The sequence below is a fragment of the Ruditapes philippinarum genome, unplaced genomic scaffold (genome assembly GCF_026571515.1).
Source record: "Ruditapes philippinarum isolate M1 unplaced genomic scaffold, ASM2657151v2 ctg929_1_1_1_1, whole genome shotgun sequence".
NCBI classification, from domain to species: domain Eukaryota; kingdom Metazoa; phylum Mollusca; class Bivalvia; order Venerida; family Veneridae; genus Ruditapes; species Ruditapes philippinarum.
This window is the reverse complement of record NW_026863720.1, coordinates 168,740-195,828: the sequence shown is the minus strand read 5'-3', so window position 1 is coordinate 195,828 and position 27,089 is coordinate 168,740. Positions and strand designations below refer to the sequence as shown.

General features: G+C 31.5%; 1 protein-coding gene across 4 annotated transcripts in view; it reads left to right on the top strand.

The window, feature by feature from the left end:
- Positions 1–655: 655 nt before the first annotated feature.
- Positions 656–27,089, top strand: part of LOC132723125 (uncharacterized) — a 62,142-nt gene continuing 35,708 nt past the window's right edge. Inside the window, exons 1-3 of one of the 4 annotated variants that reach the window (XM_060707797.1) lie at positions 656–796; positions 16,148–18,713; positions 26,836–26,965. In XM_060707797.1, the coding sequence (XP_060563780.1) occupies positions 16,342–18,713; positions 26,836–26,965 (2,502 nt within the window). In that variant the 5' untranslated portion in view covers positions 656–796; positions 16,148–16,341. Of the gene's footprint in view, positions 797–6,643; positions 6,933–16,147; positions 18,714–26,835; positions 26,966–27,089 lie in introns of those variants that run through there. The other 3 variants (XM_060707796.1, XM_060707799.1, XM_060707800.1) reach the window with 3 other exon arrangements.

Below are 27,089 nucleotides of genomic sequence, written 5' to 3'. Positions count from 1 at the left end.
ACAAAGTGCTAAGTATTCACATCATCATGAACGTTGTTCACTAAGTGTTGTTTGTTTGACATGAACGCTATTCACAAATTGCTGCACACATCATCTAGAACGTTGTCCATTATGTGCTCATCATGAATATCAAAACTGGACATCGTTCACTAAGTTCTCCTGACAATGCTATCATGAATGTTGTCCACTAAGTGCTGCTCGCATCACTAAAGTTCTGCTTCTCGGATGTCAACATAATGTTAAACTAGCAACACTATGAAAGCTGTTCGCTATTTTAAATGCTGCTCACGTCTCCATGAACGTTTAGAGTGTTTAAAAGTCGTAGATCTAGTCGGTAAATAGCTTATTAGCTAAATTAAATGTTTCTTGTAATATGTAAACCGACTTAAAATAAAGTTTCTTGTATCTTGTATCTTGTAAATACTGAACGTTTGTTTTTGAGGAAAGTGTGTATTTTCAAATTTATTTTGTAGTCGAGAGAACCAGAACTGATTGGGTCTAAAGAAATATAAGTTTTTCTCGAATTTCAGACGATTCGACAACCCCGAAGTGAAAATCCTAGTGGCAGGGGAGGTAAATCTTCATGGCATAAGTTTGCGTACAAAATATCGGTAGTAGAATAATAGCCTCCCTTTATTTATGTACCACCATTTGTAATGATATGAACGCGATAGAGTGTTTCCCTCTCAACGACAGGGAAGTTTTATTTCTTCAAATACAAGTGTTTGTGTATTTCTGACTCATACCAAAATGCAACTTTATCGGATTTTTGCATTGTTTAAGGGTACAGAAACAGGTAGCGTTGGCTTTTTCTATTTTCATAAATGTCATATTTTATTATTTACAATTACAGCACACACCACAGGCACAGTACTGTACAGCAGATTATAACCCTGTTTTCTCGAATTATCAGGGCTTGTCATATTACAGTATCGGAGCATGCTAAAAACAGATGAAATCGACGCTTGGAGATCGGAAAACGTGTCTAATTTATAGCTCTGATTTACCATATGCCAAAAATTAGCTAGATTAAAATGCGACAAAACTTTTGTCAAAAGCAGATTAAAGATTATTTAGAATCTAATATTTTTTGAAAATTTCTATTTTAATTTTATTCATGTTGATGCAGTAGTTAAGTTTTATTGAATCATAAAACACAATTTTGCTAAGGCATTCCGCAATCTATTTTAAACACCAAATTAAAAGAATGGCACAATTGATTTGAAGTGATATGTAGATAAATGTAAATTAAAATCATCTGTGACATAGCAACTAACCTTCTTCAACCAATCAAATTCCTAGATGATACAAGAAAGTAGGCCTACCTAGTTCATCAAGTGCTTGACAGTCACTATTTATAGATAGAAAATTTTTCGTACCATGAGTGTTTTTGAATATGATGTTTTCTTTGTTCATAATGTCTAAAAGGGTTTTATTCTGGGTAAAGGGCAACATTTACTATCTTGAAACGTTAGGTAAAGTTGAACTGTTCATGACATCTTCTCCACATTAGGCATTAAAAGCCTCATGATGATAATAACATAAATATGATAAAACAGAATACTTTTTTATTGTCGGGTGTACCCCAGTAAGAGGAATATACTGTTCCTCACCACTTTTAACTCATATTTGACAGTGCATTAAAGCTGCATGACTCTAGATGAGCCAAAATATTTCATGAAAATCAAACTAAGGAAAAGTGAACTAAAACTTTAGGAAAATTAGAAAGTTTTGAATAATGAATTACATGTTATGAGCCACTTAATTTGCAGTATCACCACATTTTTACAGAGTGCCTGATGCAATACTTGAATTTTTTGCATATTATGACCTCTTTTTGGTAAAATTAAGGCTTTTTTTTGCATATAATGACCTCCTTTTTTTTTGTTTTGGTAATTATTTACAATTTTACATGGATTTTAAGTGCCATAAATTTGGAATGAGTTAAATACTTTCCTTCTTCACTCCATAACAATTTTAATTAACTTAAAAAAAATATTTTCAATATTTTCATGAAAATGTGCACGAATCAGGATGAATGCTGCTTTAAACATGAATAGAATGTTAAAAAAAACAAAACAAAGATGTTTAGTGATCAGAATGCAATGTATGTATGTATTCTAAGCTTAATGAGAGTCCAAAGCCTAGAATACATATGTTACATGTATTGCATTGCCAGAATGCAACCATTTCTATACACTAGATTGATTGTAGTCCAAAAGCCCTTATGAGTATATTTAACTCTGTGGTTTTATAAACAACATTGGAAAGGGAAATTTTTGCTTTACATATTGCATGTAACTATGTGGTCTGTGTGGTAGAGAAATGGAAGGTTCACTAATTTTCAGTTTCGGTTCTTCCTTAACTTTGAGAGGAAATATAATTATAACACAGTATTTTTTTCTAAAAGGGGAAGAAATAACTTGATGTAATGAAAAGAACTGCATGATGTTAAAGAATATTCTACATTTGTAAACAGATTCTGGTATAGAGGAGATAGAAAAATCCCTGTACAGTATGAATATGTCATCAATATACTGACAGTAGCAAAACATTCACATTAACAATTTTAATAATACATGTACTACATTAATTTAATAGGCACTGACTGGCCTTCTTGTGGTAACACACATACAGTATAACACTTAATGGCAACAATTATTTTACACGTATATATGTACAATTATTCAGCAAGTTGAGTTATGTTAAGTACTGTACTACTTGTACATTACTCATTTGTTCAAAGTTTATGGCCAATGTTGACATGTGCTGATTCATGTTAGATGATTAGATTCTGAAAAATTATAAGTAAAGGTTTCCCCCCCCCCCCCCCGCTTATTATCATTCACATTGCTACATTTTGAAATGAAGAAATATTACATCCTGCATACAAAATGGCTTAAAAATGTATTTAAAAATGAGGTTTTATTAGGGTATTAACTATAATGGTACTCTATTTATTAAAGACTTTTTAAGATATTCATATAATAACAGGGCATATTTTATTGATTTGTGAAGTAGCTTTAATAAACACTATCCTATACATTACAAAACTTCTATATAATACAATCCAAATAAGGCAGCTTACTCTATTAAGTATTCAAATAATTCTTTCCCTTGCATCAACATTTTTTTCAATGCATGAGATAGAGTCAAATTTATACAGTTGCATTTGATGCAACATGTTATGATGTATTTGATTGGCCACAAGCTTATTTATGAGAATTGATATTATCATATTGTAAACTAATGTTTGTAACTAACGTTTGTTCAGTGTCTTTAAGATACAGACACCAGAAGAAAAAAATTCTAAGGCAAAACATGCACTTTTAATTTCATGACAACCGCTAATTCCCATGCAACTGAACAAAAGTAAACAGGGTTTTCCTTATTAACAGATTTGCGATCCATGTCATTGATTGAAATGCTGTTTAAGTCTGTTGTATTTTCAAACTGTAGATGAAAATATCCCTCTTGACCAAATTTGTTGTTTTCCTTGGCACATCTGTTGCCTCAGATAAAATTGAAAAACTCTGTGTAAATATATATATATTTAATAGAGATTGTTCTGTTTTCGCAATTTTCAAAGGCTACCATGTAAAAATCTCCTACTTTGAAAGCTCAGCACTAAGGTGAGCTTAGGTAAAAAAAAATCACTGTCATGTAACTAAAACTGATAAAAAAGGGCACAATGCATTGTGTTACATACCATACTCTTATTAGGGTAGCTATGAGTAAACATAGCTTTGTCAGTTCAGGTTGGTCTTGATGTGGTTAAAGTTATGGTGACATTGGCTTGTGGTAACAATGTATCAATTTACTTGCGGTACTTTATTATGGCCACGGGTACTTTATTATGGCCACCGTTATAAAGTTTGTACAGATTACACAGTTACCTCCTGTTTGATGTAGTAATATATTGCATTGTTTGTTGCACTTTTGTTGATAAAAGCATTGACTTCAAACATTGTCATGATAAACATATGTTCTTACTATAAAATAATGTATCAAAATTTGTTCATGCACAAATAAATGTACCTAGACATTTTGGTTTTGTGATAAATGGCATGGCTGGAAAATATTTTATCAATACATTGAAAACCGACTAATAGACGAAAACCGATTAATAGACGATATAATTAGAACTGAATAGGTGGTCCAGTTGAAAACATATAATTACGTGTAATAAACTGTTATCATACATGAACAGAACAGAACAGATACTTTATTTAGATTTTAACATTGCATGATGATCATCTATAATACAATAATATTTATAAAAGTGACATCAATAAATGTAGAGTTATGCATTCTTGTTTAGTTTAATAGTTTAAACATATTTATTTAAGCTGGATTGCAAAACAAGTTCTTGCAACTTCTATTTAACACTTTCGAGTTCGCTTCCTGGAACCAACCAGTACTGGTGTCATAAGAAGAAAACACGGTTGTGACCCAAGTTATTGCTCAAACCCATGATCCCTGGGTTGATGAGAGGCAGACACTTTAACCACTAGGCCTGACCTGGACTCCCCATTCTTGTTTTAGTCATCACTAAAACAACATACCTGTACTTAAAGAAAGTAAGCTAAAAAATTTGAACTTTGAGTTCTCAGATAATTCAGGATGACCATCTTTATTCTTAATTAAATTCAGAGGTATGTATGCTTGATTTAACTGTTGTATCTTGTGAAGATATCAATTAATATTTGCATATAACTTCATAGTATATTTATATTATAAATATACTATGAAGTAATCATGTAATATTATTCAATATTGTCCAGTTAATTCTGGAATTTAGACTAAGATATTTATCAGAAAGTAATTAAATATTAGTCCACTGTAAATTTTAGTTATACCTGTTTTTTTTGAGACTTTTTGTTAAAAGAGTTGAAGCTTATTTCAGAACTGAACAAAGGATATATAATTTCTTTGAAATAGCTACAAAATAAAAACTATAAAACAGCTATATCAGCATAATCAGGTTACACAACTGCATATTTACACAACTGCATATTTTGTAGTTTACAAACATGAGCAGTGCTAGCATTTCATAATCCAGTAGACTGCTTAAAAGATTACAAAATTTCAGGCTAAACTCATGATATCATAAAGTGCAATATGTATTATATGTTTCCTGTTATTGACCCAGATTAATATTTTCCATAGGTGGAAAGCAAAAATTTCTTTAATGAGAGTTACATGTATTTTGTTTAAAAAAATTTTATCACTGGATTACTTAATAATGGTACTTTAATTTGAGAGGAATTATTTGGATTGATGTCAATCTGGCTCTGAGGAGATTGTAGAGAAATTTTTTTTGACCTTAGGCTTCTTTATGTTAGTATTTTTGGTTCTGTGAATCCCCCAAATTTACATCAATTGGAATATCCAATTATTATTTCCAAGCAGGCCATTACTCACAATAATTAGAAAAGATTTAAATCTTTGACAAAGTGCTGGGATGGAAAGTGATATTTCAATGCTACCAGCCTAATACTGTACAATTCATAAAACTCTTCTATCTGTTAGCCACATACCATGCTCTTTACTATTCAATGGTAGCTCAATTTTTGTGTTTTGATATTAAAATTCTCCTTAAACTTTGAATGGACTGTTCCAATTTCAAAGCAATGCAGATGAAATTTTCTGAAAGAGTAAATTATAAAAAAGCTATTTTAGTGTACAAGTCCCTTGACAATCTTCTCCCTGATTATATGCAAAACCTTTTTACTTACACAGAAAATACACAATTAAGATCATATCAACAAAAACAACTTCAAAACCTAGACTTGAGTTCTGCAGAGAATCTTTATCATATTCAGGGTCAAAACTTTGGAAGTCTCTTCCCTTAGATATCAGAAATTCCATAAATTTACAGTCATTCAAAAATAACTATCTGAAATGGTGGTTACTCTCTGGTGGGAATAAAACACATCAAGTTGTATTATAAAATGGTAAATACATATCTGATTCTGAATTGCAATGTTTACATTCTTATATAATGTTTATGCTCTAGATTTTCATTTTACATGTTTCTTAACTACATTGTATTTGTAATTTTGTTGTTGTTTATCATACATTTTGTTTGGAAATGTTTATATTATGTACATTGTATATTTTATAGAGGCTCATAGGGAAGACTGGACATGCCTATAAACTATGTTGCCTCTTTTAAAACACAAATTCAGCAGGTTAAGAAAATGTTACACAAATGAATGTTAAATGATACTGATAATATTCATTTTATAACCTGTAAATCGTTGATTTATCAATCACATTATTTTGGCAATAGATTTATACATTATTCTGACATTAATTTATTTTTCCCCATTCAAAAAATGAATTAATTTTCAAGGCATTTAAATGTATTAAATTGATGTAGGAGTCATTAAAATATGTTAAATTTTCCTTTTGATAAAACTGCTGTCTCATTTTATCATAAATCTCCGTTAGATATTTGATTAGTCGCCGATTGACAGTCCGAAATTAAATACATAAATTCTTTTATCTTATCTGAAATTCGATTTCACTACCGTTAAGCAATTCCTATATCCAGAAGTATGCCCGTAAAATCTACCTTTCGTTCAAACACAAGTTGACAAATATTGGTTAATATCAGTGTATTTTCCCTTTTTTCAAGTCAAGACAGGTAGACTTAGCTATATCGATACTTAATATTACGGTGAAGGAGTTCTTTTATAATAAGGGCGCTAAAACCCATTGAATTTGTCAATAAGATCATATCAGTATGTAGTGCATAATTTAACAAATTGTTGTGTTCGAGAGACGGGTATTTTGTTATGAAAAAAATTGAACTAGGCTTTTGTTTTGGACTTACTAACATATTGACAGCAAAATAGAGCAGAATTTTGAAAAATTCATTGAACATTGGATAGTATTTTGAACTGGAGGTAAAAAATTTCTGATCAGTAGGTGACTGTAGAATTAAATTTTTGTAGCAGTTTGTCTTCTGTGTTTTGGAATTTAAACCATTTTGTGTGAAGTTTAAAGGGATTTGTAATATTTCTCTGTTGACGTCAATTGGTAAATGACTCTTTAAGGTTGCTTAAAATATATTTTTTACGATGTCGTAAAGTATGGATTTAAATTTGACCACTGTGTTTGGATTATGGTCAGGATAATCTTAATTTAGGATAATCTTATTCTAGGATAATCCATTAATGTCTTTGATTGACTTGCTGGCACAATACACAGTTAATCTTGGAAATGGAATGAAAAATAGATATAGCATATTTACCTAGAATTGTAAAATTATACCTCTTGACCAACTTTAGATGAATGGCATTGAAATACAATGTAATTTAGTCAATTAATGTATGAGATTATATTTTCTGACAGACAGACTGTATACATGTATATAATCCAAGTTTAGTTCTAATATTTATTGTATATTTACATTAGACAATCTCTTACTTTAATCTGTTTAGATATAAATCTACTTCATTTGTACACCTTGCCAGACAATTTTTTTTTTACAAGGCAATTAGATAATTTTTGTAATAATGAAAGTGTTTCTGTATTTATAATCCAAGAAATAGAAATTGTTAACATCAAAATACATAGCGGTAAATTTGCACCTGCATCAAATGTCCATTGGTCATATCACTCACAGTGGTGGTCTGAAGCTTGTTTAGGTGCTAAGATGATTATTTTACTCCGAAGCAATCAAAGCAATCGGGTGGGGTTGGGAGGTTAGTTATTTGGGAGGATTTTATCCCACAAGGAGAGGCTAAAAATTTATCAGAATTTAGACTCCACTACTAATCTTAGGGGCAAATCTTTGTGGGTAATGTTCACTTATTTGTAGTATATACATGAACAATAAATCCTTTACAGTACAAAATATACATTAAAATTATAGAGAGAGAAAAAAACAGGCCACAGTCTATGAATATTTGCAGTTTATTTATAAAGATCTGAAAATCCACAAGCACAATGAGTGTTAATGGTTAAAGTAAACAAAGATTTGAAACACTGAGCTACCTTAAAGTAGTCCCTCAAATTCCTCAATAGAGAGTTAATGAAAGATGAAACCTAAGTATAAATATTGAAATTACTGTGTTTAAAAAGATTTTTATTGTTGGTAGATAATGCATTGTGTTGTCGTAACACTAATGCAATTGTTAACTGTATTGATTTAATTAAATTTTCTGTGCTTGTCAATAAAATATTAAAACGGCGCTCAGTACAAATAGATACAAATTAGTTTGAGGAAATCGTAAACCGTTAAAACTTTATGTATTATAGTGATTTATGTAGACTTGTTGACAGTCAAATAGCTAGAATGACTAATTGTGTATAGAATGGGTCAGTACTGGTGTAAATTTGAATTAAAAAAAAAATCTTGGACTGTTCAGTGTTTTTATGCCACCGCAGCATCTGCGATGCGGTGGCATATAGCGATTCACCTGTGTGTGTGTGTGTTTGTTTGTGTGTGTGTGTGTGTGTGTGTGTGTGTGTGTGTGTGTTATATAGATTATATAGTGAACTTAAAAAATCTTCTTGTGAAAAACCAGTAGTCCAATTTCAACCAAACTTGGCAGGATTGATCCTTGGGTGAAGGGCTTCCAAAGTTGTTCAAAGAATTTCATTCCATGCAGAAATCTGGTTACCATGGCAACCAAAAGGAATTATAAGAACAAATTTAAAAAATCTTCTTGTAAAGACCCAAAAGGCCTAGAGCTTAGATATTTTGCATAAGGCATTGTCTGGTAGACCTCTACCAAGATTGTTCAAATTATAGCCCTGGGGTCAAAATCGGCCCGCCCCGGGGTCATTGATTTTCACTATATGTACATATAGTAAAAACTTAAAATACCTTATTGTAAAGACCCAAATAGCCTAGAGCTTAGATATTTTGCATAAGGCATTGTCTGGTAGACCTCTACCAACATTGTTCAAATTATAGCCCTGGGGTCAAAATAGGCCCCGCCCCGGGTCATTGTTATATAGATTATATAGTGAACGTAAAAAGTCTTCTTGTGAAAACCAATAGTCCAATTTCAACCAAACTTAGCAGGATTGATCTTGGGTGAAGGGCTTCCAAAGTTGTTCAAAGAATTTCATTCCATGCAGAAATCTGGTTGCCATGGCAACCAAAAGGAATTATAAGAATAAATTTAAAAAATCTTCTTGTAAAGACCCAAAAGGCCTAGAGCTTAGATATTTTGCATAAGGCATTGTCTGGTAGACCTCTACCAAGATTGTTCAAATTATAGCCCTGGGGTCAAAATCGGCCCTGCCCGGGGTCATTGATTTTCACTATATGTACATATAGTAAAAACTTAAAATACCTTATTGTGTAAAGACCCAAATAGCCTAGAGCTTAGATATTTTGCATAAGGCATTGCCTGGTAGACCTCTACCAAGATTGTTCAAATTATAGCCCTAGGGTCAAAATCGGCCCCGCCCCGGGGGTCATTGATTTTCACTATATGTACATATAGTAAAAAACTTTAAATACCTACTTGTAAAGACCCAAAAGGCCTAGAGCATAAGGCATTGTGTTGTAGACCTCTACCCAGATTGTTCAAATTATAGCCCTGGGGTCAAAATCGGCCCCGCCCCGGGGGTCATTGGTTTTCGTTATATGTATATAGTAAAAACTTTAAACAAATTTCTTCTATCAATTGACAAATGCTAGAGGTTAGATATTTTGCATGAAACATTGTGTAGTGAACCTCTAGCAAGATTGTTCAAATTATAGCCCTGGGGTCAAATTGCCCCCGCCCCGGGGGTCATTGATTTTCAATATATACATATAGTAAAAAATAAAAAAATCTTATTGTCTGTAGGTACAAGGTACAAGGCTTCAAAAACTTAAAATACCTTCTTGTAAATGCCCAAAAGGCCTAGAGCTTAGGTATTAATGCGGTGGCATAGCATTTTTCTCAAATGCAATCTTGTTTTTCTTTATATAACTACTACCCTAAAATGGTACTGTTCCCAATAGAAAATAGACATTAAAAGTCCCAATTTCCAATGTTTAAATTCCCAAAATGGCTGTTTAAAATTCCCATAAGGCCAAGTGATTTCTCTGAAATCATTTAAATCCAACATATTCATTTAAATCACCACTCAATTGTTCTACTTGGACAGTGGAAGCTGTTAGCTATCTTTATTCATGATGACTAATCTTATTTGTAGCTGAAAAATTGCATAAAAAAATTCCCAATTTAGGTCAAAATAACGCATTTTTTTCCCAATCAGTCTGGTACCGGCACCATTCCCAAAGTAGAGAAAAAAAACGCTGCTGTTAGTACTGGTATGAATTGAACTAAAGAAAAATTGGTATAGTGTATTATGTCAGCTGTGAGACAGGATTGATTTTGGTATATATATAATGCTTTAAAGTGGTTCAGTTTGTCAGATTAAGTAATCTTTTGAAAAGTACTAATATTAGAACTTGTTTTTTGCATTCATCTGACAGAAAATTGGAACCATTGAATAGTGTGAGAACACATGTTCGCTCAATTACAATTCTTTGTTTCTTAAATTGATTTGGTAGTGGTAACATAATGTACATATAATGATACAGAATTCTAGGGTGGTTTTCAATTTCATACTCGGAAGTGAGAATCGTAAATGATAAAATTAGAAACAAAAACATTTCAGAATAAGTGACCACACTTCTCTAAAAACTCAAATTTTGTTAAAAAATAAATTTTAAGATTTAAAGGAACTCCACAGAGGTTTGGTCGAATGTCACAAAAAAAAGAGTAAATTTTCATGAATAGATAATTTTTTTTTATCTAAATGTTAGTTGCATTTAAACAGAATCAGTGTTACATTGATCTTAGCAATTCATTTGAAATATATATTTTTTCCAATTTCGTGGGAAATTAGCGTTGCAATCTAAGCTTTTCAATTGGCAAATCTCTACATCTGGTTTAAAAATAAAAGTCACATGTCATCATTAGTCTCGGAATGACTAAAAAGCGCAACAGAGAATATTGGATTTACTCTAATTAATTATTATGTATATTATGATATTCTCTTACATGAGGTTTTGAATATTTATATAATCAGAATATTTACTTGTAGTGTCACCATTAATTAATTAATTGTTTATTTTGTTTCCATGGTTACAAGATTTCACACTAATTATAAGTATTATATATGAGTTTAAGGTGGTGTTTAATACACTAATCAGCTTTTATTGAACTCAGTTTCCTCAGTGATTTTTTTCCTGTATTGATTATTTCAGAAAATTCATAATCTGTTTCCATGGCAACATATTGCTACAAACTAAGTTGAGATTGATTTATACAAATGACAGGTATTTCAATCTTTTTGAGTAAATATTGGCTACTTGCAGTCTTATAGGTAACCTGAATTAACTTGGTACTGTCAGATTTTAATGTTAAACTACTAATTTATGTTAAAGATTGTCTCGAATAATATGCAAAATGTATCATACCTATAAGAACAACAATGTTAATCAATAATTATTACTATATGTATTTGTTATTTATCTGAATTTCTCCACAAATTGTTTTACCAATTATCTTGAAATTATTGATTACATTGATGCCATGCCAAATTATGAGGATATCTCCCCAATGTGAAATCCAGGTCATGAAAATTTAAAAAAAAAAAAAAGAAAAAAAAGAAAGAGCAAAATACAATCATTGCAGTGATGACCCAAAATAGTCTGGAAAAAAAAAATCATGTAATGGGCATTAAATTTTATAAACAAGACACATCATGATTGTATCAACAGAACATGATAATGTATTTTACTGAAATCATTCAAAAAGGTATGAAAGTTAATTGTAGACAAGTGATTATAATCAATAATAGATATATCGGTGTATTGTTTGCTTACATTAAGTTAAATATACCAATTTATTTTTAGTTTGATTGTGTTGGTTGCTATATTTAGCTTATTGAAACACTCTTGAATCCATTCCTGGAACTAACCAGTACTTACAGCAATGAGTGTAAAGTTTCTTGCTAACGGAAACAACAGCTTGCCCCTGAGGTGGTTTGCATTTGATAACACACGGTCAGCCATCCTTAGAAAATTTAAGTCAAATGCGGTAACCGCTTGGCCATGCCCCCATGTTGATATTTGTTACGGATTTCGAAATATCATCGATTATAATTACACTTAATAAAAAGTAGAAAACTGTATATAGGAATGATTCAGCAACATAACATATAAACTAAGAACTGCTGACTTCAAAACTTTTATCGGTCTGTCTTTAAAACTCATGGCCACTGTAACACATACTTTTGTTTCAAATAACAATATGGATTCGACTTAACAGTACAATGTTTGTATAATAAAATAACAGATAATCTAATGATAAAACAAAAACAATTGTATCTAACAACTATTTTGATAAGTTATAAAGATGACAGATAAAGATTTTAACTGGCACTGGCACAGAATTCTACTCTGACCTAAATAATTTTAATTAATGTTTTGAAGTGCTACAAAAATTGGCTATGACAATAATTGTTGTCAGTTTTCGTCATATTTATTCCTCAGATACTAAAAAAAAATATAATCTCCAATAACCCTTAAACTTTGAATGGACAGTTCCAAATATAAAACTGGACTAATCCATTACACACATTAATTAAGCAAAGTGTCAGGGTTAATTACATATAATTTGTTTGTCTAATATATACCTTTTGTAACTTGTAAACATCAACCGCTTGAAATTTTGTCATTAAATTGAGACCGATTCATGGGTCTAAGTGACCCAATGTGTTGAAGTTTTAACGAAAGTCCCTTCAACTTTGACTTACTGAAGTTCTACTGTATATAATTATATATGTAGATATACCCAGAAAGCAAATTGCTGGAAAATTTAACAACCATTAATGCATTAGTCTATAAACTTTAGACTTCTTTTCTGGATTAATATATGATGCTGGCTATGAAATTGACACACACAAAAAGAATGAATACAAACCGAATTTGATATTTATAGATTCTGAAAGTGGTCAAATTGGCAATATATATTCAATATATTCAAAATATACTTTATAATAAGCATTTGATAGAGGTGACTTAATACCTTAATGGAAAAATCTTGGTAATGGTGTTTTATTGTACAGACACATTTTTTAATGTATATCCTAAGATACTATATCCTTTATGAGCCAAAGGTGAGCATATTGAAAGGAAAATGAGTTTAAAGCAAATGGTCAAAACTCTTTGATGTTTTCAGTGTAATTGGCATGATTTTATAATCAGCCTGACTTGTAAGGAATGTGATTTTAGAATAATGGTCACTTGTAGCAGTTCTTTTGAAATTGAAATATATACTTGAATCTTTGATAGATAAAATTAAGATTATATTAGTAATGGACACCAACTGATATGATTGCAGACATAAATGGATTTTTACTCTTGATTATACATGACTGAAATCGAAAGTGATTACTCTTTACAAACAGTATAAATAAAGTCTCAGGCCAGCCTGCAGCTCCATGCAATCTGTCCAGGAGTGTCTATTCTAGGATTTTAAAAACAGGAGGGATTTTTATCGAATAGCGAGAATTTATTACATTTGTTGATCTTTTTCCTTCTTTGTCTATGTAAAATTTTCCCCCTTCCTCTCAAAAAATAGGGGTGAATTCTCAAAAATATGGGTGAATCCCCCCATCACCCCTCCTAGAATAGACACTGTTTCCAGGCTCAGTCTCTTCACTGTTGGCTGACTTTTAACTTTAAATTTTCAATTTCAAATTACGTCATGTCTATAACCCTTAAAATGCTTAAAACAAAATTCAGAACATTAAGTCTTTTTTACCAGCTTGTATAGAGCTCGGCCAGCAGGTTAGTGCATCGCTTTTACTTGTAAGGTTTTCAAATTTTATGTTTTAGGCCTTTTTTTCCCAGTGGAGTTTCTTAAAAAAAATCCTTAAATTTTAACTTGATAGAATAGAAGAAAATTTAGAGGAAGTCAGTAAAATTATATAAATGGAAAATAGAACTAAAACATCTGAATTACTGATCTAGAAAAGTCTAGACTTATGATTGTCAGAATTACATAAACATGTACATGTACAACAATTTTAAAGTAATTTCTGTTGCTGTTTAGTTTAATAATGCATTGTTATTAATAACATGTTAATAATACATTAAATCTTATAATTAATTATTTGAAACAGGACATGGATTTATTTGAAGTTTATGTTTTGGATTTTACTAATTTACCATTTCACACATTAAGGGATTAAAGAAGAAAAGAAATAGTAAAATATTGACCGAACTGAATTTGATAATGTGTTATTTTAATCATACTTGAGATGTGCCGAAACTAAAGTAACTCCTACCATCTAATCAATTGGCACACTTCACAGGAGGTAATATTCCCTTATTTGTCAGATAATTCCCTGTTTACATAGTCCAAATTGAATGTTTATTAAGTATATAATATGTTTAGAAAGTAAACAATAGAAGTTTCTTTTAGACTTAACTGGCATTACAATGTCAAAAAAATCCCGGGTCAGTTTGTGTATTATATATAATTCTACATTAACTTTGACCTTTGTATAAGAGTGGCTTGTATGTAGAAGACTGCAGTCCCAATATAGACAGCTTATAATGCAGCTGGGGTACGGATTATCGATTGTTTGATCTGCTCAGGTGTAGGCTCATTGCCTGAAATGCATGCTGTGGTTTTTCCTCTGCCAGTTTTAAGCACAGTCTTGAATCTCAGGATTTTCATTGGTCAATGTTTATTCATTGCCGGTTTTCGACCAATCAGATACCTGTGAAGTCAATTTGAGCTGAGAAAATATCTTAGCTTGGACCCAGTATTTGCTTGGTCAGAAACCTCAGCTTAGGATGGTACACTGACCAATGAAAATCCTGAGATTTTAGACTGAACTCAGAAAAGTATTTGATAACCTTGAGGCCAGATGCCTTGATATCATATAATGCATACATTGTGTATTTGGCATGAAATTTTGTGGTTTTGTCAATAAGGACATTTTGTTAGATTTTAAATTCATGGTTTTTCTGCTTGTTTTTTGGGGTTTTTTTTGCAAAAAAGTAAAAATACAAATATTTTCTTACAGCATATGAAATAAAACTTTCATGCTTGTTGTAAAAAAACCCCAAAAAATCCATTATTAAATAAGTTATCAAATATCAACTCAGCTCACAATCTCATTTCCTGAAAACACTAAGTCTTTCGAATAACAAAGAATTTACTAGAAATCTAATGCTACACCTTCAGGTTGTGTTTGAAACTTTTTTGTACTTACATGTTTAAAGTTACCTTCTTACAGCAAAGTGCTTGTTACCTTTTTATATGGCAGACAGTTTTTGACTTTTTGTACTCTTAAGAAAGTTTGACATTAGATCAAAACATTGTGCATTAAGAAGAAAACATGGTTAATCCAAATTGACAGCTTAAGTCTTTAAACGTCCTAAAATTCACACTTCATTATAATTTAATCATTTATAAGCTGATAAGTGTTTGAAATTTTAATCTCTTAATTACTTTGATCATAAAATTATTAAATAAAGAAGGGGTTGGCAAGAAAGTGTTTAGGAGACTGGGGGCAATGGTGGTCATTGTAAATTTGTATTTTCTGTTTTTTTTATAGCTGTAGGTAAAGAAGGGGAAAAAATTATGGTGACGGAACTGATTCAACCCATGCCACCAGTGCAGACCAAGTTTTTCCAGCACTCAATGCCGTCTGATCATGGTCTGCACTGTTTTAAGGTGGTATGGGATTGAACCATGATCCACATCTCATTCTTATCATTTGTTCCAGTCCACTTTGATACCAATCTAACTTAATAAAAGACAATTATGCTCACAAAAATTATGTTGAAAGAGTATTTAAATAAAAATTCAATTTTCATTGCATCTAAATAAATGAAATCTGTTATTTAAAATAGCTTACTTTATTAATTATTTTTAAAATATAGAATAAGAAAACCTTTTTTTATAGAGTATAAAAAATTTGTAAGGGTTATAAAAAGTTCAATATTTTTTTATCTATAATAAAATACCCTTTGATAACCCATGTTTTAATTATCTTTACAAACAAGGCGAGATATCCAAATTTTGTTGGTCTTTTTTTATCTCTTGGATTATTGTATGTGTATTGGCAACTGTATGATTCTTTCCTTTTATTATTCTTGCAGGGCCATGGCCTGTGTGCTTCCTGGCACAATGAAGAGACATAAACATTTTAAAGCTGTAAACACTGGATTAAAGAATCAATAAAAATGGAGTTTGGTTAGATAATAAAATTTTTTATACGCTTTAGAAAATGATCAGTCAACGGAGTTATGTGCAGATTTATTGTTATTTGGATACAATAAAATAGATTCAAGATATGGCAGACTCTGTGGACGAAGTTATAAAAGTTTCAAAGCTTTTAGGCTTTGATTATTCTAAATTTGAAAACACTAGAAAATCTTCTGTTGAAAAGAAGAAAAATGCCGAAGAAAGCCGCTCTGTGAGAAATAAGAAAATTTTGGTCAGCCCTGCAAGAGCTTATAGACCCATGGGTGATTGTTTGAAAGCAAACACTTCAAATGCGGACAGATCAGTCAGCAAAAGTCGGCCAGCTTTTGAGAAGGGAATAATTAAAACCGTTAGCACAGAAAGGTTCACTTATAGCGGCAGAAACTCGGTTGATCCGGAGAAGTTAAGTGTTGCACAGCTTAGAAAAAGTAAAAGCGAAACCAAATTAAGAAAGGTATCTATATCAGATGAAGTTGACTTAGGCAAAGCTAAAAGTGAAGTAAAATGTAGGAAATCAACATATGAAGATAATGAAAATTTGAAAAGCAAAAGTGAAGTGAAAAGTAGGAAATCATCATATGAAGAAAATGAAAAAGTGAAAAGCAAAAGTGAAGTGAAGAGTAAGAAACCAATATCTGAAAAAAATCATCTTAAAAGCAAAAGTGAAATAAAGAGTAATAAATTTCTTAGTGAAGACTCGGATCATAGAAAAAATGGCAGAACTAAATATTCGCAGGACGAAAAAAAAATTGTAAAAGAGTCAGATAATGAAAAGCCTTTAAGAGAAATTCGCCGAAGACTGGATTTTGAAAATGATGAAGTTGTTGATGAAGTGGCACCTTTACCAAGTGGTCTAGATTTTACGGATAAAATAGCTGCATTAAGATCTTTAATGCACAAAGATAGGGAGATTTCTGATAGGAAAGCATACTATGGCGAGTATAGATCTAGTCAGAGAAAAGTAATAATTTCACGAAGTGATTCATTGAAGGAAAACCAAGAACAAGTTAATGAAAAATTTGATCCTGAAAAAGTAAAGGTAAGGGATAGCTCAAAGACTAAGAAATTGGAAAATGAAAGGCACAGAAAGGTGCAAAGTGCTGATTTGTTCCGAGGGAAAGAATTGGATGGTAGATTGTCTTCGCTTGATATGCATATACTTAAAGAAAGGTTAGAAGCTAAACATGAAATTGTAAGTGACAAGAAGGATAACAAATTAGATATAAAGGATAGTTCTAAAGTAGATGAGCTAAGTGATAGGTATTTGAAAGGCAATTCATTGCTACATGCAAGAAAGGATAGAAAAATTATTGTAGCAAGTGCGCGGCAAGTTGCTGGAAGAGAAAATATTATTGATAAAACGGAAGAAACTAGGAGTAGACCAAGTTCAACACTTGAAGCCAAAGAGACTCAGACAAATCAATTAAATCAGTCAATAAGAAGTGTTCAAAGTAATGTACCATTTTATGAGCCAGTAACCAGGCCAATGAGTACACCGGTGTTAAATTGTGAGCTGTCTGTGAGTAAAAGGAGGGTGCTGGCTAAAAGTAGAGATAGAGGTCTAGTGGGTATTGAACCTGGTATAAACTTGAAAAATAATGATGTGGCATCTCCATCTAGAGATGAAAGGCAAACAAATGTTAATAACTTTGTAGGGACAAGCTTAACCCCAGAAAAATTAAAGCATAAAAGTTCTGTAAAAAATGTTGATAGGAATAAGGTATTGGAAGAAAATGGTGAAACTATAAATAGAAAACGAAGAAGTTCAGAGCATAGTAAACACAAATATGATGCTGGGAATCACAGACCAAGCTCCAGAGGGAGTAACAGGGGTGAAGATATTTTGTATATGAATGGCATCTCAGGAAAGACACATGGAGATTCTGAAATTCTGTCACAGAATAATAGGTTGTTAGATAAACTTAAAGATTCAAAACAGGAGAAGATAAATGCGAAAGATGCATCAAGTAAAAGTGAAAGAAAAGTTAGGGAATGGATTAAAAATCAAGAAAAACTTATGAAAGGGAAATATGTTGATAATGATGATGATGATATGATGATGGAAGAGTTAAATGTTTGTATAAGCTATCCAGTTGGATCTCCTCTACAAGCACTTAAAGGACTGTCCAATGGTAGTGACAGGGAACATGGAAAACTTGAGAAAACCAGAAATGATAAATCACATACGCCAAGTCCAAAAACTGCTTATGGAATAATCCAGCCTAATTGCACGAGTGGCGATAAAAGACCGTTGAGTAGGCAGGATATTTTTGATCGGTTAGAGCATATAACGATGGCTGTAACAACGCAGAAGCATCAGCTGGAACTGGAAATTCCGATGAAGGATGTTCAGGTCTCGCAGAAATCGCCAACCAGGCGGCGATCATTTACACCAGATCTCCAAACAATCAGAAATTTACAGGGGAAAGCTGCAGATAATTGGGATTCTGCGAGTACAGAGTAAGTTATGTTTTATTTAAAAGCCAAATCATTTAATTATGCCATAGACTATTGCTTAAGCTTAAGTCTTTTGTGTCCAGTTGCTTTAAATTAATATGCTAACCAATATTTTTGTTTATTGAACCTAATATTGATTGTCAATTATACCAAAATTAGATTCACTTAACATAATGTTAATATAGTGTGGTAGGCATTCACTAAGTGGTAGATTTTATTTAAAGGAGTGCTAATTTAAAGTTTTCTAAGTGGTTTTAAAATGTATTAAATGTATAGTGAATTATAGTATTATATACTTTAAGACAATAATGTAAATGTTGACTACTGTTATTTATTGATAAATTTGATCAATAAGTTATCTTTATGGATAGATTGTACAAGAATTTAACCTTTGAATGACCCTTTTACTCAGAAGCACACTTCTACTTTATAATATCATGAAAAAATATTTTGAAACTGATTTTTTATATGATTTATCATTTTAAGCCCCATTAATATACAGTATATTAATGAAATATATATACAAGTATAAATTATATAATATTGTAAATGTAGTATTTTTATATGCATATTAATGATGTCTGAGTCAGAAATTTTATGTTTGAGCCCGAAATATTTTGACAGTAGATTAAATTTCAGTGTTTATAATTACATGTATACAATTTACATACAGATCAAAATTTTTTTCTTTTATACAGGTTTTATAAAATTTATTTGCACACTATTATCATTGGATATACATGCTAATTCAATAGAATATAAATCATTATTGATTGATTTTGAATAGCTGATTGATCAATTTACAATTTCAGTCAGTCTGTGTGAAATAGTTGGTGTCCAAATATATTAGGTTTAAAAATGACACTGTAAGATTTATAGCTTACATTGAAAGTTGTCCTTTTTTATTCTTTTCAACTTTACAAACTTTGCCATAATTATGCAACCAGGGTAATACCAGACAAGCGTGCACATCAATTAAATTGAACTCTGGCCTGTTTTTATACTACTGTCACCATTTTTATTTTGAAATCTACCATCTTTTTAATATTGAAATCACCATTCTTTTAGATGTTATCTGGAACTCGGGAAATGTGGGATTTTCCTATCTTATCCCGAGGTACAAACAAGCATCAATTGTTAAGGGTACTGGTGCACTGTAACCTTTCAAAAGAGAGTGATCAACAGGTTGCCTGGCTTTTAATTGATATATTTACAAAGTTGTAACAGCTATTATAAAAGATTTTGTACCCCAGGATAAGATGGGGGATAGCCCTCAATTGCTAGGTCTGGAGAAACTTAGGTCCGGAAAATCTCGATTCTTAAGTTGATGCAGGACAACATTAGAGCAGGGTAAAAGTTTTATCGAACAAACCACAGGCAGACTGTTTAATCAAAGGTCATCAAAAGAGTCAAAATTGGGAGGGTGGTAGTTGAACAGGGGAACAGAGTCATCTTATAATGTCTACTAGCCAAATAAATATAAAAGCTAATGTGCTATAGAAAAATGTGTGTTTAGCCTCTGATAGTTCAATAATCATGTCATCTAACCATTTTAGTTTATGAAGCATTTTGGAAGCTTTATTATATAAAACAATCATGCTGTTGATCTTTTACTTCCCTTTAACACTCAGGATGGCAAAGTGCAAATCGCGATACATAACAAGTTTTGTAGAAAAATGTCCTTTTTTTTCTTCATAATTACAGTGTATCTTCTTTTGTATTATATTATTGATATTATAATTACCTCCCTTTAACACATAGGGTGGCAACACATACAAAACCAACTAGGTAATGTTTGTAGCACATGCTAGGTGAAAGCTTGTTTGTTGTTTGATCTAGAGGTTGTTAGATGTTGTTCATTATCTTATCTATTCTGTGACCATTATCATTCTTTCATTTTCTTAAAGACCCACCACTTCATGAAACCCACCACTTTAACCTTAAAGACCCACCACTTCATGAACCAAAATCTTAAAGACCCAACTTTTTATTACAAGTGAGAATGTGGTTTGTTAGTTAAATTAATAGCTTTTAAAATTATTTTAAGGAGAATAGGAATTATTAATAATTGTATTCTTAGGTTGTCTTGTTGAAATTGTTTACCTCTTTTTGCTACATGTACATGTTTACCTCTTTTTGTTACATGTACAAATTTATAATATCTTTTATTCATTTATTAATTTCATTTTAATGAACAGTATACATGTAGTAAGTGAATGAATATATTACATGTTTAATTGTCTGAAAAGATTAATGATTTCTGTTGGGTGTATACAGCGTACACATAGAATTTAAATTGAATTGCAATAATATAACTTTTATGTCCAAAATCCATTTAGACAATTGCTGATTGATTAAGGTTGCTCATTTTACCAAGTCTGGCTGTTTTAGGTTCAGACTTTCATTGTTTTTTTATCATGTGAGAATGCTATTCTGCTATGTTATGAAATATTCTGATCCCTGCTCATGCATCAATGGGCACTTGAGGTCATGATTCTGATCCACTTGTGAGTAAAGCTGGAAAGTCACCATATTTCAGTGTTTCTCAATACCTTACAAATGTAAAAGAAAAACAACACACATCAGAAACAACAAATGTCCAGACATCGCATGTTTTATAAATTTAACACCAAATGTCTGATTCAATTATTTCTGCTATATTTATTTGAGTGCATGGATTTAAAAGTCATAATAACCCTAGGATCAATTACAATATTAAAGGTATTTGTACAGGTATTGTGATTAAAGTTTCTATTCTAAAACCATTATTTAATATTGATATAGCTGATTTATTATGTAAATATCGATTTAAAAGTTTGTTTGCAACAAATCTGTATTGTTGTCTTGAATTTCGGTTTTTACCGTACTTACTCTTCATAATGCACATGTTTATTTAGTTTAAAATGGGGTAAATTTAATTTGTTAATTGACAGGCAATTAAAACTTCATTGTATATATTACAGGAAATTATTTCTGTGGACAAGCTTTTTTCACAGGTTGAGGAAGCAGCCATGCCCTTAATTTCGGGGAAAAATTATTTGGTAAAATAATTTTGCAAAAGGGGAAGAAAAAACTTGATTTGGAGATAACAGCCCTATAATGACCCAAGCTATAGAAGGAAAAGGAAATGTTATACATTGAGTGAAAAATTATAAAGGTAGCGTTAGGACAAAAGGCAGTTATCATAACGAAAAATGCCAACAGGCAATACTGAGCCTGGCCTTACGGTGCATTTAAACACATTCAATTCAATCTGGTCACCATTGGGTGACATGTCTGTTTATTATTTTCATATTGAAATTCTTCGAACTCCCCAACATTATTTTAGTACAGTTGAACAGTTCACACTTTAAAGCAGGGCAAATCCATTTTATATAGATTCAGCAAGGGTCAGTGTTTATATTAATGTGACATGAGCCCAATAAATACCCAAGGTACAAAATTTTTATACCATGCAGTGATTTAAACTGTCATATATGATTAAAAAATACCAACCGTTTCGATAAGTTAACATAAAATTTCATGTACATTTAAATTTTATATTTACCTATAGTAAACATTTATGAATTTATTATTCAATATTATAATTAACACATTAGCATTTTGTATACATTGAATACCATAGGATATTGATTATTTCCCCTTAATTTGAATTTGATAGCTTTTATACCTACTGTAGTCAGATATATTCGCCCATTGAAAAGATCAATACCTTCTCATTGAGAATGTTTTTTCAATATTTTTCGATCCACTTTGAATAGTAAGACATGTCAGGATTGAAATGTGAATTATTTGAAAGAATTTAAGATGTTTAAGATGCACTTTAAAGCATCATGCCTCCAGATTTCTTACAATTTTGTATTAAAACAAAACAACATGAAAATTGATCTAAAAATATTGTTCAGTTTAAATTTTTAAATAAAGTGATTTTAAATTAAGTGAACCTATGGCACTTACAATCATCAGAAATAATTGTTTGATTGGGTTTTACGTCACCCCAACACAGTATAGGTCATAATTATGTTGACGTTCCAGCTTTACTCAGGTGGAGGAAGACCTCGGGTACCCTTCGGCATGAACGCTCACCTGAGTAGTTTGAGTACCAACGACGTTCAGAAATAATTAACCTAGAACAATTCAAATATAAATATGGGGTAAAAATATTTGCATATTGTAAGAATTTAAATATTTTCAAAACCTAAATATTACAACCTCTGTAGAACAACATCCTTTGGGAGACAAAGATTATGGTTGTTTAACAGAGAGTTATTGCTCTAACAGAGGTGAAATTGGCATTTCTACATCTTACTTGGAGAATTGATAAAGACATCATTGTTCTATAGAGGACTGTTTTTCAGATATGTTAATTGCATTATTTTCATAGATTTTTTAGTTCACCTGACCACGAAGTGGTCAAGGTGAGGTATAGTGATGGGGCTTATGATGTCCGGCGTCCGTCGTCGTGCGTCGTCAACAATTGGGTTGTTAATAATATAGCAGTCACAGTTTTAATTGGATCATTGTCAAACTTTGTCAGAATGTTTGTCTCAATGAAATACAGATCAAGTTCGAAGATGGGGTATCTCGAGTCAAAAACTAGGTCACAGGAGCTAAAAATAGAAAAAGCTTGTTAACACTCTAGTGGCTGCAGTTTTGATCCAAATATTCTGGAAATTTGTCAGGAAGGTTGTTTTGATGATTTCTAGGTCAAGTTCAAAGATGGGTCATCTCCGGTCAAAAACTAGGTCACAGGAGCTAAAAATAGAAAAAGTTTGTTAACACTCTAGTAGCTGCAGTTTTGATCCAAATATTCTGGAAATTTGTCAGGAAGGTTGTTTTGATAATTTCTAGATCAAGTTGAAGATGGGTTATTTCCGGTCAAAAACTAGGTCACAGGAGCTAAAAATAGAAAAAGCTTGTTAACACTCTAGTGGCTGCAGTTTTGATCCAGATATTCTTGAAATTTGTCAGGAAGGTTGTTTTGATGATTTCTAGGTCAAGTTTAAAGATGGGTCATCTCCGGTCAAAAACTAGGTCACAGGAGCTAAAAATAGAAAAAGCTTGTTAACACTCTAGTGGCTGCAGTTTTGATCCAAATATTCTGGAAATTTGTCAGGAAGGTTGTTTTGATAATTTCTAGGTCAAGTTCGAAGATGGGTTATCTCCGGTCAAAAACTAGGTCACAGGAGCTAAAAATAGATAAAGCTTGTTAACACTCTACTGGCTGCAGTTTTGATTCAAATATTCTGGAAATTTGTCAGGAAGGTTGTTTTGATGATTTCTAGATCAAGTTCGAAGATGGGTCATATCTGGTCAAAAACTAGGTCACAGGAGCTAAAAATAGAAAAAGCTTGTTAACACTCTAGTGGCTGCAGTTTTGATACAAATATTCTGGAAATTTGTCAGGAAGGTTGTTTTGATGATTTCTAGGTCAAGTTCGAAGATGGATCATCTCCGGTCAAAAACTAGGTCACAGGAGCTAAAAATAGAAAAAGTTTGTTAACACTCTAGTGGCTGCAGTTTTGATCCAAATATTCTGGAAATTTGTCAGGAAGGTTGTTTTGATGATTTCTAGGTCAAGTTTGAAGATGGGTCATCTCCGGTCAAAAACTAGGTCACAGGAGCTAAAAATAGAAAAAGCTTACTCTAGTTGCTGCAGTTTTGATCCAAATATTCTGGAAATTTGTCAGGAAGGTTGTTTGATGATTTCTAGGTCAAGTTTGAAGATGGGTCATCTCCGGTCAAAAACTAGGTCACAGGAGCTAAAAATAGAAAAAGCTTGTTAACACAGTAGTGGCTGCAGTTTTGATCCAAATATCATGGAAATATGTCAGAAAGGTTGTTTTGATGATTTCTAGGTCAAGTTTGAATATGGATCGTTTCCAGTCAAAAATTAGGTCACATTGCCCAAATATGGAAAACCTTTTTAACACACTAGAGGTCAAATTTTCGACTCAATTGTCATCAAACTTGGCCAGGATGCTTGTCTAAGATATTGTTTGGATGCGGTTGATGGGTCAGGGGAGCCATCCAGGGCCATCATGGCCCTCTTGTTTATAATTATGTTTTGTTGGGTTTTTTTTTGTTGTTGAAATTTTACTCACCTGAAGGTTTTGTAGCTTAAAGGGGGTGAAATAGGAATGACAATGTTTGATTTATTACTGAAATTTTAAGAAAGATTTCTTTGTAATTTGCAAATATTTAAATATGTCTATTTATAATTTAAAAGGTTCAGGTTGATAAGAGGTACAGTGTAGTGGGACTACTAGATTATGACAAGTGTTTCATTTTAAAGGCACTTTAGATTTAAAACCGTTATAGGTAGTTTTGTATTTTGATTTCAAATTATGTGTCAAGTCCCATCATAATGTTGAAAATTTCCCTGATTGAAATAATAATAATGGATTGATATTGGTTTTTTTTATTTTGACATATTTATTACAGATTTATATTGTTTATATAAAAAGTTTGATATTGTAAAGTAAATTAGCATTTTATGTATGTTTAGTTGAATATTGTATAATAGTATTTATATGCAGCTGTATTTATAAGATGGGGGATAAGGGATAATGAGGGCCAGGGTATCATAGTTGAACAAACATAAAAGGAGGGAATTAGTGGTAGATGTATCTGGGGGGATCAAGGGTGTGAGGCTGGCAAGATAAGGGGCAGATATATCTAATTGGAAAAAAGAACAGATCTAACAGTAAGGAAAAGGAGTGTTGTTATAAGGGTTGGGTGAGCAAGAGTTTATGGTGGGGCGAGCAAGAGTTTAGTTCAGAAACATTTTTTTTAATGTATTATATTGTTAAAATGAGTGTTTAGAGTTATATTATACACTAGTACCTATGTAATAGTTAATAGGGTTGATTATTGTGTTAGTTTAAACTTACAGTATGTTAGCTAATTTATCTGTAAAAAAAGTAACATTTAATCAGTACGTCTTCAGGACATTTTTAGCAAGTATGAATGTTTTTAGATAAAAACCTCTTTTAAGAGCTTTAAAGTTCCTTTTTAGGATTGTTAATAAGTGTAGGTACTATATATTAGCTGGGCCTGTTTTTAGCGTTTTTGTCAATTTTTCTCATAGACCATTATCAATTTATTGAAACATGTGATGGTATTTCTATTGCACCTATCAATATGCATATACTCAAATCACTGATATTTGTGTTCTCATGTATTATAAAATTAATGCAAATTAAGTTATCAGACTGGCTTTGTCGAGGCTTGGAGTTACAGGATAAATAGATTGTGCAAATATTTATATGAATTGTGTTACCCATATTGCAAATATTTATGAATTGTGTTGCCCATATATATATTGCATTTACCACATTATTGTTTGGAGTGCTGTGGTTGTTTTTTTGCACAGAATGATGAATGAGGGTATCATAAAGAATGATTTAGCTTTGTAGATGGCTTATTTATAATTATTGCAGCTTATGATGATTATAGAAGCTGATAATATTTATGATACAAAAATTATCTGAAATCTAAAGAAAAAAGAATTGTTTTTCTCTCAGAAATTAAATAATTTAAAAGTTGGTATTTGCTTACTGTGATACATTCACCCAATTTCGTGGGCATCAAATTTTATGGTTTTGTCACAAATATCATTTTCGGGGGGTTTTCAATTTCGTAGATTGTCTGTTTTTGTAGAAAAGTAAATTGAAAAAAAAAAGAATCTTACAGCAGATGAAATTACATTTTATTGGATCTCTTAAAATTGGTGACCTATCCATTATGAAAACCACAAAAATGAATGTCCCACGAAAAATAATGATTTGGCAGTAAACCCAGTTTGGCAGAGTTATTTGTACATGCATAATTATAAATGCAAAATACATATAGTTTAACAAAATTTTATCTTGAATAGTATACATGTTGCAAACTTGAAATTTCAGTACTACCAAATTTTATTATGAAAATTGATTTTTAAAAAAAAATAGCTGTTGTGAGCTTTACCACTGAGTATTTCTGCTTTGTACTGTATATGTGTTTTATTGTGAATTTATCTTGTGAATAACTTATTGCTTATCCTAGTTTGAATCAGATAACTATTTAATATTCAGGATAACATATTCATTTGACTGGCACTCAGATTTTTGTGATCTTTTTTCAGGTCTTCAGTGTTTAGCCTTCCATTTTCTATCCGATCCGGAGAGTCAATCTCGTCCACGTGCCAGGCGGTGAAACTGCTGCGTAAACTTTACAATGTTGACACAGAAACAAGACAAAACTTGGTGCTCATGGTAATTATAGTGTTTATTATTATCAGACTCTTTCAATGGCTGTAGAGATTGGGTCTGGGATATAGGACTTAGGGTATCTTTTAAGTTGTTAGACTTAGGAGTGTAACGTTTCTGATAATGAAAT